Genomic DNA, 17,211 nt, shown 5'->3' with positions numbered 1-17,211 from the left:
CCTGTTTAATTGAATCTCTACCTTGTCCCCTGACTCCAAATCCTGTGCTTCGTCCATCCCCTCACCCACATGTCCAGACTTCTGAGTACCCAGTACAGATCTGAGTGCACTGGTTTACCAAAACCATGTCAGTGCCTAGAGTTCCTGCCAGCTTCCACTAGAGTTATCAGCTTCCTAAATTTACCGGTGTCTCTTATTTATCTTTAATTTTCTATTTTAAGTTTTTAGGGCAGTCTTTTCATCCTCCTGCATTGAAGTGTAGGCTGCAATATGTAGGCCATACAGCAAACTGGTTAAGAATGTGGACTTTGAGTCAAGTGGGTCTCAGTTCAACTCACCTGCTCAGTGACTGAGCAAGTTAGTTTTCTTGTGGGGGTTTGTTTTTGTTTTTGAAGTTTCCTCAAATGTACAATGGGGATGACAGTAAAACCAGCCCTTAGGATTATCATGAGACGTAACTGTGATGGTGCATATCAAGCGTGTATCACAGCGCCTGGCCCAGAGCTTGGTGCCGAAGAGCTTGCTGCTAATATTACTGCTGTGGCTATTATTAATGATAATGACCATTATATCTAACTGCCTTCTGGTTTTATAGAATCCAGACATACAGCCCTTCACTTTCATCTTAGGACACGAGCTCATCCTAGTCTGCCTTTCTGAGTCACCACTTCCTGCTTTATTTGCTACTGTAGTCCCACATAGTATGCTTAAGTTTCTTACATTAAAAAAGAAGAAAAAGGGAAAATGTACACCTGTAATTCCAGGTGTTGATGCACTGTAGCTTTGTAAAAGGAAGACAGTGTTTTCAGACTTGGTTTTTTGCTTTGTATGTGTCTCTTTTGAGCCTGAGTTGGTCTGGTTTCTCTACATGTTACTTTCTTGGATGGTTTCTTTACGTGGATTTTCCTTTTCTTCAAGGAAGTCAGGATTATATTGCCACACTCCGTTTTCTAGAGCCATTCCCACACAGAGTCATCTACCCCTAGAGTGTCTATCCTTATTCTCTTACCAGTTATTTTTCTGAAGTTTTAAAGATCTGATTTCCCAAACTGTGGGCTACTGATAAGGTTTTTGTCAGAATCCATGTTCTTGGCTGTTGTTGGGTCCAGGACGACTTGGTCCTTTTGTCACAAGGTTCCTTTTAATTCTACTTTACCAGCCAGTTCCTGCTTGGTGGTTAGAATTGGGCCCAGGGTAACATCCCCTTGTGAATTTATTATTGTTAGGGTAAATAAGGAAAGAGTAAGATGTCAGCAGCTGTCCCCATTGCTACCCTATGTTAATTCTGTATTAACCACATGATTCCATCATAAAGATACCTTCTGTGTACTTTAATTGAATGGACAGATAGTAACACGCTCCCACAGCAGTTTTAATTTAATTTTTCTTCCTTTTACCCTCTCCCCCACTGTGCTTTTCGCCCTTGTTTCCACACAGGTATGTGCCTTCTTACGATAGCTTCACTTCCCCATTTTATTTCCCTCTCAAAAGTCCTCAGTTGTGGTCCCCCTGCCCCCGACACAGCTCAGAAACCTTCCTGTGGTTTCCGTGCGTGGCGGCGGGCTGCCGGGGAGAACGGATAGGCCGGAAATGACCAGCACAGGCACACAAGGACTGCCTGTCGGTACGGTCTGCTTACCATTTTCAGGTTCCCCAGAGCAGCTGCACACTGATTTGAACCTTGGCTCCTCATTAAGAGCACTACTTTAAGTAGACGTTTGAGGCCCTTGCTTTTCCTGGTCTTATGATTAGGTTCAGTGCAAGTAAAAACGGGGAAATACTGGAGAATAAGTTGCTCAGGCTGTGGGGGTTGATATTTTATGTTTACAATTCTTCTGGTCCTTAGTTCGTGGCTGATATTTTTGTTTTGGTTTGGTTTTTGCTTGCTTGTTTTGGGGGGTACGTTTTGCAGTGCAGTCTTAGGCGTCTGCCCTGCTGCCTATGTGGATGGGAGGGACTCCTCACAGACTGCTCTCGGTTGGTCCAGATTTAGAAGTGAGGGATGTAAGACCGCGGGTCAACAGCTTCCTGCGTTGTTTGCTGCTCTCCATTGAAGTATGATTAACACCTGGGCTTTCGTTCGTTTGGGTCCCCTCAGATACACCTATGAGCGAATTGATGGGCGAGTACGGGGAAACCTGCGCCAGGCAGCCATCGACCGGTTCTGTAAGCCAGACTCAGACCGCTTTGTCTTTCTTCTGTGCACCAGAGCGGGAGGCCTGGGCATCAATCTCACAGCCGCCGATACCTGCATCATATTTGATTCAGACTGGAACCCACAAAATGACTTGCAGGTAACCACTAGGATGATTGCTGTTTGCCTTAGCTGCCCCTGCGTCTGAGAACATCACGGAGGGGCCCGGCTTGCTGTAGGGTGTCTGCCCTGCTCGTGCTGTGCTGTCAGCTGGATGGCAGGCTTAGGGCCTCGGGCAGGAGTCAACTGAATGAAAAGTCAATGTCGGCCTTTCCCACTAATCAGGGACTGGTTCTTTCTTTTTGCTTTAAACCGAATGGTTTTTCACAGTGGTGGCCTCCAAATATAGACTAGAAGTATTGTTCATTTTTGTTATCCAACATAAAGAAAAATATTAAGCTTTACTAGTTCTCTAATTTTTGATAATACAGAGTGATTCAGGCATTTTCACTGGTTGGTTTCTTAGATGGTCATATGTCATGTATAGTAAAGGAGACAGATAACCCAGAATTCCATTGTGTGGCCAAGGGGACAGGCACCCTCCCCCTAGTTCATTTGCTCTCGACTTAATGCTGCATATTCGAGTTTGTACATGTCCAATCGAGTGAATTTGCTGACATTTTTTTTAGTTTTAGCCAAATTAAATATTTGGTGGCTTGCAAACATTATTATAAAGATTGGAGTTAATACAGTTTTAAGGTTAAGCATAAACAAACAAGAAAATGACAGAGCTAACAGTTCCATCTACCCTCCTTCAAAATAAAAACAATGGCACTCTGGCCACATTGGACAATATGTCAGCCAAAAAGATTCTGACTTGTCAAGAATACCATTTCTAGATTTATATCCAGTTTTATGAACGATAAACTTCACCCTAAGTATATATTGTATCGTGGGATATTTGCCAATACCAGGATTGTGAGTATGTAGTGGGGAGGGTGCTGGGTAGCTCAAAACCTTTTTCATGATACAGGTGATGGATAAAAGAAGTTTAGAGGCTGCTGTGTCACAAACCTGAAGGAGGTCCCCTTAGGGGACCCTGCAAGGGACGGCAAGCCTGGAAGGGAGCTCAGCTGTGGGCGTTTGAGCTGCTGCCTGACCCACCACTTCACACAGTCATTCTGCTTTGCCTTTTTCATTTAATGAGTTTCCAAATAAGATTTTGTTTGAAGAAAGCAGTCCGCTAGTTGAAAAAATAGCCTACTTTAAATTATTAAATTGGTGACAATTGGCCAGAATTCAGGGGGAAAAATCATTTGTAAAACAAACTGCGTGGCACTGTGTTCAACGTCCAGCTTCAGAGAAAATCAGTGGACATGACTAGTTCCCCATCAGGCCTCTTTCCTGGTGAAGGGATATTTGGGTCAAAGGTGAGTTACTAGATATAATGAATAACCACTTTTTAAAAGAATAATGTGCTTGACACTGGCATGAAAATAAGCAAAGACTAGGGGCGCCTGGGTGGCTCAGTCATTAAGCGTCTGCCTTCGACTCAGGGCGTGATCCCAGAGTTCTGGGATCGAGCCCCACATCAGCCTTCTCTGCTGGGAGCCTGCTTCTTCCTCTCCCACTCCCCCTGCTTGTGTTCCCTCTCTCGCTGGCTGTCTCTCTCTGTCAAATAAATAAATAAAATCTTTAAAAAAAGAAAAAAGAAAATAAGCAAAGACTAATATTTGATTAAGTAACTAGCAAGAATGTAATTAGGATAGTGATACAATCAGGTGGTGGGAAGCTGGTGCCTGTTGGCTGGCTAGTCGGCTTGAAGTAGTTTTATTGGAATACAGCCACACCCATCTGTAGACATACCATCTCCGGTGCTGTCATGTTACCGTGGCAGAGTTGAGTATCACAACAGAGCCCATAGCCCACAGCATCTAAAATACTTACTATCATAGCAGAAGTTTGCTGACCCTGATACAGATGATCCCTTAAGTCCTTGACAACTGTGAAGTTCTGTGCTCCTTTGCAGTGCTTACCTGACTATGAGCCTTGGTACCTGGGAGAATGATGGTATAAGAAGCCAAAATTAGGTGGCCAGTTTGAGCCCATGGATGGCGAGGCATGTCTGGAGGAATTTCCAGGAGGGAAATTGGAAGCATGAGGCTGGCATTTGGAGGCAGGTCATGGTCAAGACAAGGATTTGGGGATCACCATGCTTCTAGGTGAAATCCTGGACATGACCAATTGCGAATAGGTGCTGATACCAAGAGATGGAACTAGCAAGAATAAGAGTGGTGGAGCCTGGTGGGGAAGGTGAAGTCATCTGAGGTGATTGATTTGTATGCATAGCAGCCAGAGAGGGTGGGTGGGGCTGTCTGGAATTGGGGTCCAGCGAGAAGGGAGAAGCTTTGGAGAAGCTGTTTTTAATGTCCACTGCTGGGGAGCTGGCAAGAGATGAATGAAAGGAATAGCAGCAAAGTCAAAGGGAAATTGGACCATGTGAAACTTTTAGTCTGCTGAGTCAGTTTGTGAACTTGCTGTAATACTCAGGCTCAGTGGAGAAATAAGGACCACCAGCACTCCGGGCCATCCAGGGTGGGAACCTGAACCAGGAATGTAGCAGAAGGTAAATGAGTGAGGGCGGCAGCAGCAGTGGCAGTCCCAGGTCCAAGTTAGAGTGAAAATTCCTCAACTCGTGGGCCCCCAGATTGGCCACTGTGTCTTCTAGATCTGTTGTTGTTGTTGTTGTTGTTGTTGTTGTTTTTATGTAAAAGTTTTGAAGCTTAGAGGGAACTGTCCTTTATTTTTTGAAATGTCAGCCAGACTGGGTAGAAAGGGAAGAAGAGTAGTGTTAGGGCAAGGAAATCAGATCAGTGCAGTGTTATTGGGGAGTGGGATTGGTGGGCTGTAAGAAGACATGACAGAGGAAGGAAAGTGTAGTTCTGAGTGGCCCACAGAGATGGAGCAAGGTTGTGTACTTGCTTGGTGTGGGGAGGAGCGTGAGGGCTGCAGGCTGCCCACGGAGCAGTGCACACTCGGTACAGAAGCTCTCCCTGCCACATGACCCATGCTGTGTGCCATAAATACAATGTGGGGGAGAGTCTGGACACTGGGACCCTGAGACCATCGTGTGGTTCCCAGGACTACAGCTAAGTTCAGCTGTGAACATCGGTGAAATGCATTCCTAACCCTAACAGTAGAAAACTTAACCAGAATTTTCCCTGGTACTATCCTTGCTAGTTACACCATGTTAACTTACACATACTCGTTCACACATATATACGTAATCTAATATTTTTTGTAAAATGAGTGAAAGCTTTCAATCATCTGTAGTTCTTTATGGTTATTGAAGAATCACAATTCCTGCTCTGATAGAACATGATTGTATTTCTTTTGGAAGATGGCCTTGGCACAGAACATTTATCTGTGTGTGGATTGAGATGTGTTCTCCCTGATGTAAATATCAGGGCCACAGAAAAAAGAATCTCATTATGGACAGGGTCTTACGCCCTATCCTAGTGGGATTTCAGCATGGCTTCAGAGGTCTGAGTTCAGATGGTAGAAAATGTGAGTGTTCCCTCTGGTCTCAAATAGTCTGGAAAGATCTGGTGCAATCCATGGTTATCCCCAGGCAGGCCAGCATGGGAAAGCAGTGCCAATGCTGGGAAGCTGTTTCTTGACTGATTGAAGGCAGACCCTCTCAGAGCCTTGAAAGTGAAACCAACCTGATTAGGGGAGGCTGGGCTCAGCTAAGTAGGCCTGAGTCCCTGAGGCAGGGACAAACCAGCTTCCATAGTTGGAGAACATAGCTCCTTCTCTGAGAAGTCGGCTGAAAGTCGGAGTGCACTATTATTTTTCTGGTGCTTTTTCATCATCATTATATTATTATTGTTGTTGTTATTATTAAACACTCATTCATCGTTTTCTTCTGATCATGTGGCTGGGATTTTCTATGCTTTGGGGATAGAATTGGGCTTAGGAATCACTAGAGATGTTTTTTTAAATCTAGGTCTTTATAAAACAAATGACATGAGGTATCATATGCTGTTTTCCTTGGTCTTGTTAGAGCCTGAGGACTCCAGCAGATTCTATCCCTCTCCCATGTCTGATCTGAACCAATTAAGAAACAGACACAGAAGTACAATGGAGGATCAAAAGATGAGCGTTAGGGGTGCCTGGGTGGCTCAGTCGGTTAAGCGTCTGACTCTTGATTTCGGTTCAGGTCGTGATCTTAGGGTAGTGAGATCGATTGATCGAGCCCTGCATCGGGCTCCATGCTCAGTGCAGAGTCTGCGTGAGATTCTCTCTCTCCCTCCTCCTCTCTCTCTTAAATAAATAAATAAATAAATACTTAAAAAAAAAAAAAAAGCAAGCTTTACTAGATCGTGAAGGTGGATTAGATGACACAGCTTGACCTATAGCCAGAATTAGGCTCCCTCAGACTCCTGTACTTACACACCCTCATCCCATGGTTGACCTTACCCACAGAGAACAGTCGTCTGCGGAGCAGAGGCTGCCCCAGCAGGGCTGCCAGTAATAGAAGAGACTCTGTGCTCCTGAACAGAGGAGGGGAAGGGGCGAGTCTACAGGAGCTCAGGTTAGGTTTCACTGATCAGACAGTCTCCTCCGTTTGGAATACGGACGAAGAGGAGGGTAGAGAGCAGACACTCCCTCTGGAAGCATGAGGATGGGGAGCTAGGACTCTTGCTCTAGTCTCTACTCTGTGAGCCTGGCAGCACTTCCCTCCCAAAGCTCCCTTGCTCCTGCTTCCAGAACAGTGAGGTTCATTAGGACCCAGGATAGGGACCAGGCACTACTTAGGGTTAGAGAATGAAGTGGCACCAAAGGACCGCACCTGTCTCGGAGGCAGACCAACTCAAGGTCCCTTGAACAGGCACAGCTTACCTAGAGGTATCAGGTAAATGCCACATCCTCTCTCAGTACCTTGAATGTGTCTGTGTTAGCTTCAGTGTGTATAAGAAAATCGAGAGTGTAAAGCCACCCTTTCTTACCTTCATTCGGGAGGCACAGCTGTGGGCCCCAGTCCTGGTACATCAGGTTTTCCAGAGCACCGAGGGTAAGAAATGGCAAAAGGTATTGTCAGTAGCCTGAGAATGGAAATGAGCAGTGAAAACTGCGCTTCTTTTCTTCTGGTTTGCAGGAAGCCAGCTGTGCTGCTAGCTCTGAGGGCAGAAACAGGTAGCAGGGTACCACGCGCCCCCTCACAGAGGCCACCAGCGCCTTGCTTTCTCATTGCCCTGTGACACCTCAGATGCTCCCCGGGGAGCCTTTTGCTCTTCCGGGCCAGAGTTCCTGAGGGTCAGACAGGGCTAGGGGTCACCGCGGTAAGGCCACACGGTTCCTTGTCCCTCCTGTTGATAAGGTCGCTGGAGTGAGGGTTCAGAAAGCATGGGAGCAGGGCTGCTGGCAGAGGGCACAGCCACAGGGGAATGCGACAGCTGCTGCACGTCTACAGCATTTGGGAAGGGAGAGGGAACCCAGCCTGAGGAGCCGGAGCCCTTTCCATGGTCCATTCCCGGGGGCCTGACGCACTGCTCCAAGAAAGGAGAGGTGGTGGTCCCCTTGGCTTCTTCCTCCACTGCCACGCATTGCTGGCACCAACTCTGTTGACAATATGTAGGCCCAGACCTCGGAGGGTAGACTCCACTGGCTTTACTTTTCTTTGCTGGAAGAAAGTTAGAAATTTGTGAATGTTCCATTACATGGTCTATTCACTCAGTATTCACTGAACACTGGGACGTGCCAGGAGCTGTTCAAAGGGCTGGAGACACAGCAGTCAGCAAGACTGGTGGTCCGTGCTCTCATAGAGCTTGCATTTTAGTGGGCTGACAAGGAAAACTGAATGAGGTAGTTGCAGATCACATCCTAGTTCCAAAGAAGTTAAACAAACTCAGAGGATAAGAATGGTGGCTGTTGGTGTCCTGTCCTAGAATGTGGTCTAAGAAGGCTTCTTGAAGAAGGTGATATCACCTAAGTGAGGGGCAGGATCTCAAATCTGAGATCAGAAGGAAGAATGTTCCAGACCAAGAGAACACGAGGTGGGAGTGAGCATAGGTGGCGCCGAGGCAGCTGGAATGGGCCCCTACTGTACAGCATCAGCCACAAGCAAAGTGAGTCCGGTTTTTGAGTACACTCCTTCCTCTCCTTCCAGCATCCTCTCCTTTTCACTCTCCACTTCTTTTTTCACTGCCCCAAAGCACCCTTTTTCCATGCTACTAACTCTTCTCTCCTTCCTGTACTCAGCCAGCTCTTGATTGACTTACTGACACATTTCTTGAGCCCTAGATAGCAAGCCAGGCCCTGGGGAGACAAGAGTACTCAGGACTTTTGGTTTGGGTAATAAGTTCAGTCACACGGCAGAAAGAGAGTGTGCGGGTATCTGTGCTATTTCCCAAAAATGTTTACATTTTGAGAGGGGATGAGACCTTTCCCAAAGGAACACATTTGGAGCCCAGAAACTTCCTATTCCAAACCAGGGCTGCAAAGGAGATGGTTACAGGAGGGCAGCCTCCAGCACATCCTGATTCCTGCTGCAGGGAGAGCCCGTGAGTCCTCTTTTGCACAAGTAGTTGGCCGGCGGATGCAGACTTTTAGAGTGCCAGAAGGGATGTAAAATTGCTGGACCTGAAATACAATATTCGGGCAAGGAAAGTGGGTTGGGAAGCTATACCAGCACACTAGATGGGGTCGGGCTCAAGTACGACCAGAGGCAGTTGTTTCTGTCTTCTCTGAGATGCCGATTTTCACTGAGGAGCAAGTAGCATTGTAAAGCATTAAAGAAAACGTACTTTTAAAATGTAGGTAATGAATTGAAAAAGTAGATAAGGGTCAAGAGAGGAGTCAACATTTTGCGTGGTTCTTTGTACCAGCTATTTAATTTTTACGTGATTGTAAAGATGTGGTACAAGGTTGTGCCAAATTCTGGATTTGAAACTGACAATAGTTAAATCGAGGGCTGGTATCAATTTGAAATCTGTCACTGTTGTTCAGTTAAGCTGCTCCCCGGGACTTCTTCCCATCGCAGCCACTGGGATCTGTGCCTGGTTGTTTGTTTGTTTCTGATTTTCTGAACGTCACTGCTTGTTTCTTGTAGGCCTGTCTTTGTTCACCTCAAATGTATTAAAAAGTAAAAAGCAAGCCCTGAGCCTGCACATCCTGTGAGCATGAGAGCTCTAGAATTTTCCCATGGTGCTCCCCGCCCCCTCCTTGGGGCCTGCTCTAGAGGTTCTGTATTTACGCCTTTGCTGAGGGTCTTGTTTGGACTTCCTCCGGGTCGCTGCCCTAGTTCTCAGCTGTTCTCCATTTACCATGTTGTTTTGTGTATGAGTTCTGATTAGGGAAATAAGGACTGTCGTTGAGATTTAATTGTAAAAGGCTGCGTATCTTAAGTGTGACAGGACTCATCCTGTTATCTTTCAGGTTAAGTCATCTTGGGAGAGCATACCTCTGTCTTCTGGTGTCATTTAGCTGCTTGTGACAGTGTCCCCGCCCCCACCCCCCGAAACAGGCTTGCTTTTCTCCATTAACGGGAAGTCTGGAGATGGGTAGTCCAAGGTGAGGTGCCTTTATGGTGTCGTCAGAGCCCCAGATTCCTTCTGTCTTTCTGCTCCACCATCCTCAGGGAATGTGATTTATATCCTCTTTGTTCCAAAACCAATACTTCAGACCCCAGGCGGGAAAGATAAGGAAGGAAGGTATAATGTGTTTCTCAGGAGAGCAGAACTTTTCCAGATATCCCCAGTAGACTTCTGCTGCATCTCCCTGTCCAGACTGTATTCCCTCGTCATCCCTGGGAGGCTGGAGATGGTTTCACGTGGACAGATGGCTGCCCTCTACAAGTATCAGGGTTCTGGGAGTGAGGGATAAGGGGAATGTGGATACCAGGAAGGTATTTAGCGGTGTCTGCAGTGCTCCTGTATTGGACCTTTGCTGAGAACATGTCTTAAACTCCCTCTTGTAATTTACCTTCAACGTCAGATGAGCCAGAGAAAGAAAATCAGTGTCAGTACTTATAGCCACATATTAATAATGCTTTATAGGTTCCATAAACCATATTAGTTACCTTGATCACTTCCTTTGTTTACCAGTTATCCATCAAATCTTCTTCTCATAAATCTTCTGCCACTAAAGATAATAAAAGGAGATGTGGCAACTAATTGTAATAGCCAGAGGCTCAGCAGCTTAGCCGTCTAGCGGTAGAAGACTGAGACTGACTGACTAAGCCGTGGTATTTTCAACTTTGATACAGAACGAGGAATGTCTCTATATACTGCTACAGAGTCGTCTCTTGAGTGTATTGTTGGGTGGGGGGGAAAAGGATAAGGGGGAAAAAGTGTGTATAGTATGTTAGCATTTATCTTAAAAAAACTATGTGTGTGTGTCTTGTCTCTTCCTGCCCTGCCCCCCAGATGAAAGATAAAACAAACAAAAAACACTTTATTTTTAAATTGTTACCTATAGGGGGAGTGAGGAAACAGGATGGAAGTGACAGGGATAAAAGCTGCTTTTTTCAAACATGCCTTTTTGTATATTTGACCATGGAACCACCCTCAGTATTTTATAACATTATAAAATAAAATTAATTTTTAAAAACTTTTTATTCCCTGGAATGCCTGGGTGGTTCAGTCACTTGAGCATCTGACTCTTGATCTCAGCTCAGGTCTTGATCTCAGGGTAGTGAGTTCAGACCCCGTGTTGAGCTCCATGCTGGGTGTGGAGCCTACTTTAAAAAAAAAAAAAAAAGAATGCTAAAAACTTTTTATTCTGAAATCATTTTAAACTTTAAAAAAGTTGCAGAATATTGCAGAGTTTTAGGCCCCTTCACCTAACATTTCATATAACCATAGTCTAATTATTGAAACCAGAACATTAACATTGACACGATAATCTGTAGACCATATTCATATTCCTTCAGTTTCCTACAAATGTTCTTTTTCTGGTCGGGGATCCAATGCACGTTCTCATATTCCTTTAGAAATCCTGACTCCTAAGCCTCATTCAGTTTGCGGCAGAGCCTGTCCTTCCGTATTTTTCATGACGTTGACACTTTTGAAGGGTACTGACCAGCTAGCTGTCTTTCAGTTTGTGTCTGCCTGATGTTTTCTCATGATCAGATTTGAGGTTATGCATTTTCAGCAAGAATATCATAGAAGTGATGTTATGTCCTCCTCAGTGCATCATTTCAGGAGGTACATGGGTTAATAAACTTTATTGCTTGTGATGTTAACCTTGATTTCTTGGTCAAGGTGGTGTCTGCCAGATTTCTTCACTGTAAAGTAACTATTTTATTTTTACCTTTAAACTCCATCAGTATCTTGGGAGGAGATATCTTGAGACTCTATAAATATCCTGTTTCTCACCATACTTTCGCCTGTTAATTTTAGCATCCATTAGTGGTTCTTGCCTTCAAACGATTAGTACTGTGGGGTTTAGCTCCTCGTAATTTTCTATTTCAGTCATTTCCTTTACACTTATTAATTGGAATTCTACTATAGAGAACAGCTTCTTTTTCCCCATTTATTTCTTTATACCAGTATGGACTCGTTTTATTTATGAGTTATAATCTCTTACTCTCATTATTTATTTTGTTGTTCATACTTGGTCATTAGGAGGTCTTTCGGGTTGGCTCCTTCGGTTTGACATGCTCCCAGCAGTTTTTAAGCAGTTCCTTTCTAGCACCACGAGATGTTCAGGTTCATGTTGCATTTTTCCTGCCACAGCCATAGAATTGACAGTTCTTCCAAGGATCCTTGGTTCCTTTCATTCAAGAATGGCATTTAGGGGTGCCTGGGTGGCTCAGTCAGTTAAGTGTCCGACTCCGGTCATGATCTCGGGGTCCTGGGATCGAGCCCCACGTCGGGGTGAGTGTCCCGCTCAGCAGAGCAGAGAGTCTGCTTGTCTCCTTCACCCTGCTCGCTTGCTCGCTCTCAAATAAATAAATCTTTAAAAAAAAAAATGACATTTAGCCACCAAGATCTGGCTGCTGGGAGTGCTCATTGCTGCTAGAATATTATGACTCGTAGACCCTCTGAGCAGATAGAGCTAGGAAATGTATGTATGTCTGTGTACTTGACACAAGCACTCATACCGCACGTCTGTTTCCCCTATCTGTCCACCCACAGTGAGTTGCTGATTCCAGTCCAACAACACAGGATTCACTCCAGCCTTCCCCTCTTCCTTCTTTTTAACTCCTTTCTCTGGCTGTGAGAAGTTTCAGTCTCATGATAATACAGTATATTTACTCATTTGTTCAATCCTAGTATGTACATAAAGTCGCTGCAGAATTCCTAACCCATATTCTATAAAACATAAATAAATTTACCAGCATATAATATTGGACTGTAGTAGTGGGTTGGTTTTTTGTTTGTTCATCATTAGTCTTGCAGTATATAATCAGAATACCATTTTCCAAAGTTAACTTGGTTTGGTTTTCTCCCTTCATTATGGTTAAATTAATGTGTGGGGAAAAGAATCAATCCCTAAAAATGCAGACGCGAAATGAAACCATTGAATCTAGCTGTATATCAACTGGACAGCGTAGCCCCAAGGGAGAAATTATTTCAAATGTTTGTATTTAATATTTTTGACATTTTCATTTTGATATAATTTTCAGTTTGCAATTCCAGTATAGCCTTTTTCCAGATTGACCAACTCTTTACATTTTGCCCCATTTACTTTATCATTTTTCCTTCTAGCTCCCCTACCTCTCTGAGTACATACATAGACTTAGACACATGTGTGCACACACCATTTTTTTGTCTAAACCATTTTAGAGTAAGTTGCCCCCAAGTTCTTTAGTGTGTATTTCCTAAGTGCAAGAACATTCTCTTCTATAACCACAGTTTAGTTCTCAGAATCAGGACATACGAAAACGGTCTTCAATCCACAGTCCATATTCAGATTTATCATTTATTTCAGCATCCTTTATAGCCGCTCTTTCCCTGGTCTAAAATCCATCCAGTCCAGGAGCACCCATCACCTTACTGCCCATACCTCTTCAGTCTTCTTGAGTCAGAAGAGTTCCTCAGTCTTACTTTTTCTTTTATGACCTTGTGTTTTTAAGGAGTACAGGCCAGTTATACAGATTATCCCTCAGTCTGTGTTTGTACTTCCTCAGGATTGGATTCAGGCTTAGTAATACCAGTGAAGTGATATATCCTTCTCAGTATATCACATCAGGAGAAACATGATGTCTATTTGTGTGATAATAGGTACTCGGATATCTTAGTTACGGGGTAATTGCCAGATGTCTCCACTATAAAATTGCTGTTTTTCCCTTTGAAATTAATAAGCAGTTTTGGAGAGATACTCTGAGACTGTGTAAGTAAAAACCCTATTCCTCAACAAAGTCTCACCCACTGGTTTTAGTTTCCTTTGATTGTTTTTGCCTGAATCAGCCAGCACTGTGATGGTTGCAAAGGGGTGATTTTTAAGCTTTGTTACTTGAACTCTACTATGTTCTATTCTGCCATAAGAAAGAGTTTTCCTTCTTTTCTCCCATTTATTCATGTCATTGTGTACTCATGGGTTCTTTTTTTTATTCAGTGGGTTATATTCCAGTACTATATTTATTTTGATATTCAGATCATCCTGGACATAGCCAGTGGTAGACCTCTTCAAGTTGGAAGTGTTATTTGGGTATGTCTCCATCCTTCTTTGCGTACTTCCTTACGTTGTGGCATAATAATTTGTTTGGGGCTCATTCTGTACTTTTTCTGCCCCCAGCCCTGGGATTAACTATTTCTCTAACATGCCTTGATTTTGTCCTAATGGAGAATATATTTAGAAATCAAGATCTGAGAGTGAGTTATGGCCTTTGCTACTGGGATCCCGTTGCTTCTAGGCCCATTCAGTGGACATAGCTAGAATACATTCACACAGAGTATATAAATACACATAGATACATAATATGCATTCATTTGTATGGGTATATATATACATGTATAATAAACCTATAAATATGAATACATTCGTATCTGTTTCTGTACCTGTATGTATGTGTATGTTTGTATTCACACAGGCACACACCTAACCACAGGTTAATACTGAAACTTCCAAATCCATTCTAATACCACAGTTATTCTAGTTTTTTTTCTTTATAGATTTGTAACTTCCTTCTTCAACAGTGAAAACCCAACTCCTGTTTTCTTCAGTATATTTACCCATTTCCTCAATCCTGTATTACATAGAAAGTAGTTTCAGATTTTCTGACCGTACCACTGGGAAAGAAAAAGAAACCTACCTGCCACTGTGTATTCAAAACACTATAATTCGAGTATATATACTTAGTGGGCTAGAGCCCTGAGAGGAGGAAAGCAAAAATCTTGCAATCTACTATAGTCTATGTGTGGAAATTTCTTTCTAGTAAAATGCAAAAGTGGTGTTGCCAGCTCTGAGGCATTTGCCCAGAGAGCAGGACAGCATCCTGGGAATGAGTGCCTATTCTCAGACCGCAAGCTGGGGAGGGTAGGAAGCCATGACCTTCTCATCACTTTATCCTGGCATATGGTAGTCACTCAATAAATAATGGTGTGAAGAAATGAGTGAGTTTGAAGGAGCAGCCAACATCTGGGTGAATTTTGTTCCAAAATTGGTCCCATGACACTCAACTGTGAGAGCTGGCCACTCACACCACATGGTATTTAAGCATTTCCCTGTTCCTTGGGAATTTAAGCATTTCCCTGTTCCATAGAATCCCCATTCTATGATGATATGATGTGTATGACCTACCTTCCTTCCCAGGCTCAGGCCCGATGTCACCGGATAGGCCAGAGCAAGGCTGTGAAGGTGTATCGTCTCATTACTCGGAACTCCTACGAGCGGGAAATGTTTGACAAGGCCAGCCTAAAGCTGGGCCTGGACAAGGCTGTTCTTCAGGACATAAACCGAAAGGGCAGCACCAATGGAGTGAGTATGATAGTACCTGCCCAGGGTCCCCAAGAAACACTCATCACATAGCCTGGGCCTCTCTGGAGTCTTCCTTCCGAAAGCTGTTCTGAGATTGACTTTCACTAAATTGAGTCAGGTTGCACGTCTTCGTTGAGTCATTCCCCACAGCAGAGGGATAATTCAGGGTCAGGTCTCTGCCTTTTACAGATGCATAAAGGAAATCTGTAGGCGCGGTTATGGGGTAGGATTGCCCAGCATGCAGCAGTGTTTCAGTAAGCAGAGTTTTTAACAGTGCCCGTTAGAAGTCAGTAGATCTTAACACTCTAAGTATCTGCTGTCACCATGCCTTATCTTGTACTCCAGACTTTGAGCTTCCTGAGGGTATAATGGAACCTATTTTATCTGTATCACCATGGCCCTTAACAGTAGTTGGCATATTAAAGATGTTCCGTGCATGATGGTCAGTGAAAAAAAGAATGAATAAACTAGCAGCTTGCAATATGGCAGTTAATAAAATCTTTTCCCCCCTCCACAGGGATGAAAAATTGCAGCTAGGATTCCTAAATCGTCTTAAATTATAGGCCAACAAACCAGAGTATCTCCTTAATCTCTGGACTCAGGGCATCAAAGGTTGGGAATTAAAACCTCGTAAATGAGTTGTCTTCAGTCCAGATGTTCTATATCTGCTTAGCTCTGCATATGTTGCTAAGTATCCTACTTCAAGTTACCAGTGCTGGGAGTCATGGAATTCCCTCTTGTGATTGATAGAAAGAGAACCAGATTCTTAATTAGAACCAGGAAAGGGTGTTTTGAACTCCCATTTCCTGTTTTCAACAAGCAGTTGAGAAGATCACACTTGGCACAGGATCCTTTCTTTAGTTGAGAAATGACATCATTTCCAATACTCATGTATTTATTTAATAATGAATAAGTCATCATTCTTTAGCTCATTTAGTACATCTGGAGGTTTTTAAAGATACAGACTCAAACTAAAACATTAAATATATCGTCTTCAATGGTGCATAGTTTCAATGGCTTGTGACATTTGATAGTAATCAATGTCCTGAGGAATGTTAGGGCCATTGGGTCATGTGCTGGCTTTTATTCCAGAGCTTCCTGTAGGGGATTATCTGCCTGCCCTTCCCGTAGTTTTCTTGAGTGTCTGTGTCTGGACTTTACTAAAACTTGTGGCCCATACCTTTATTCTTCTGACATGTACAGTTAATGAAGGACGGTGTACTGAATCATGAAGGCCAGATTTGAGGCTGTTTTTCTCCTGTGCATTTTCCACTTTGTGAGTAGCCTTTGGTGACCTGTCCAGGTACAACAGCTCTCAAAAATGGAGGTAGAGGACTTGCTCCGGAAAGGTGCTTATGGAGCCTTAATGGATGAGGAAGATGAGGGCTCCAAGTTCTGTGAAGAAGACATAGACCAGATTCTGCAGAGAAGAACCCACACCATCACCATCCAGTCCGAAGGGAAAGGGTCTACTTTCGCCAAGGTATGGCACCTTTTCTCCAGAGTCCGTGTTGGAGCGGGAGCAGAAAGAAAACTGTTCTTTGACCTTCACTGCCCAGGCTTTGTTTTTCTCTGTATGCAAACCGTTGAGATTGTCTACACACTTGTTTTGTGTGAGACTAAAAGTGCAGGTTCTTGGGGGGATTCTGCATAATGAGCCAGAAGCTATACAGAAAGAACACAGCACTCCCTACTTGTGAACACAGCACAAGACACTTTGGTTCACAGCCTGCACTGTTCACTGTTCACAAACACTGCTCTGCCGTCTTTGAGTGGTCATCTGGATCTCCTTGTAGAGCACTCCTTGACCACTGTCCAAGCCCTGAAATTCCAGTGAACATTCCAGTCCTCAAACTGAAGCAAGTGTTTTTGCTCATTTCATGAGAAAAGTGATGTTAGTCTAGATTCCCAGCTGCTAGTCTAGGTGCCCCTTTCCTCTGCCCTTCAGCTCACTGGATTTCAAATTCACCTAATGAAACCACTTACCAGATCACTTCCAGGTGTCCCTGACCACGGGCTCTGGGAGCTTTGTGGCCTGTTTGATTGACTTACGTAGGACTTCTTCAGTACTACATCCTGTGTTTTATGGACGCTGCTCATCTCCTTATCCCTCGTGTTGCCCAACTCAGTGCCTTTCCTATAGCAGACAT

General features: G+C 44.0%; 1 protein-coding gene across 1 annotated transcript in view; it reads left to right on the top strand.

Annotated features, from left to right (window-relative positions):
* Positions 1-17,211, top strand: part of CHD6 (chromodomain helicase DNA binding protein 6) — a 193,347-nt gene that overhangs the window by 119,275 nt on the left and 56,861 nt on the right. Inside the window, exons 17-19 of the mRNA XM_008698095.2 lie at positions 2,099-2,294; positions 14,897-15,061; positions 16,365-16,544. Of these exons, the coding sequence (XP_008696317.1) occupies positions 2,099-2,294; positions 14,897-15,061; positions 16,365-16,544 (541 nt within the window). The remainder of the gene's footprint in view (positions 1-2,098; positions 2,295-14,896; positions 15,062-16,364; positions 16,545-17,211) is intronic.

The sequence above is a fragment of the Ursus maritimus genome, unplaced genomic scaffold (genome assembly GCF_017311325.1).
Source record: "Ursus maritimus isolate PB19 unplaced genomic scaffold, ASM1731132v1 scaffold_22, whole genome shotgun sequence".
In the NCBI taxonomy this organism is placed as follows: Eukaryota; Metazoa; Chordata; class Mammalia; order Carnivora; family Ursidae; genus Ursus; species Ursus maritimus.
The sequence above is the reverse complement of the archived record's forward strand: the minus strand, read 5'-3'. Positions and strand labels throughout refer to the sequence as shown.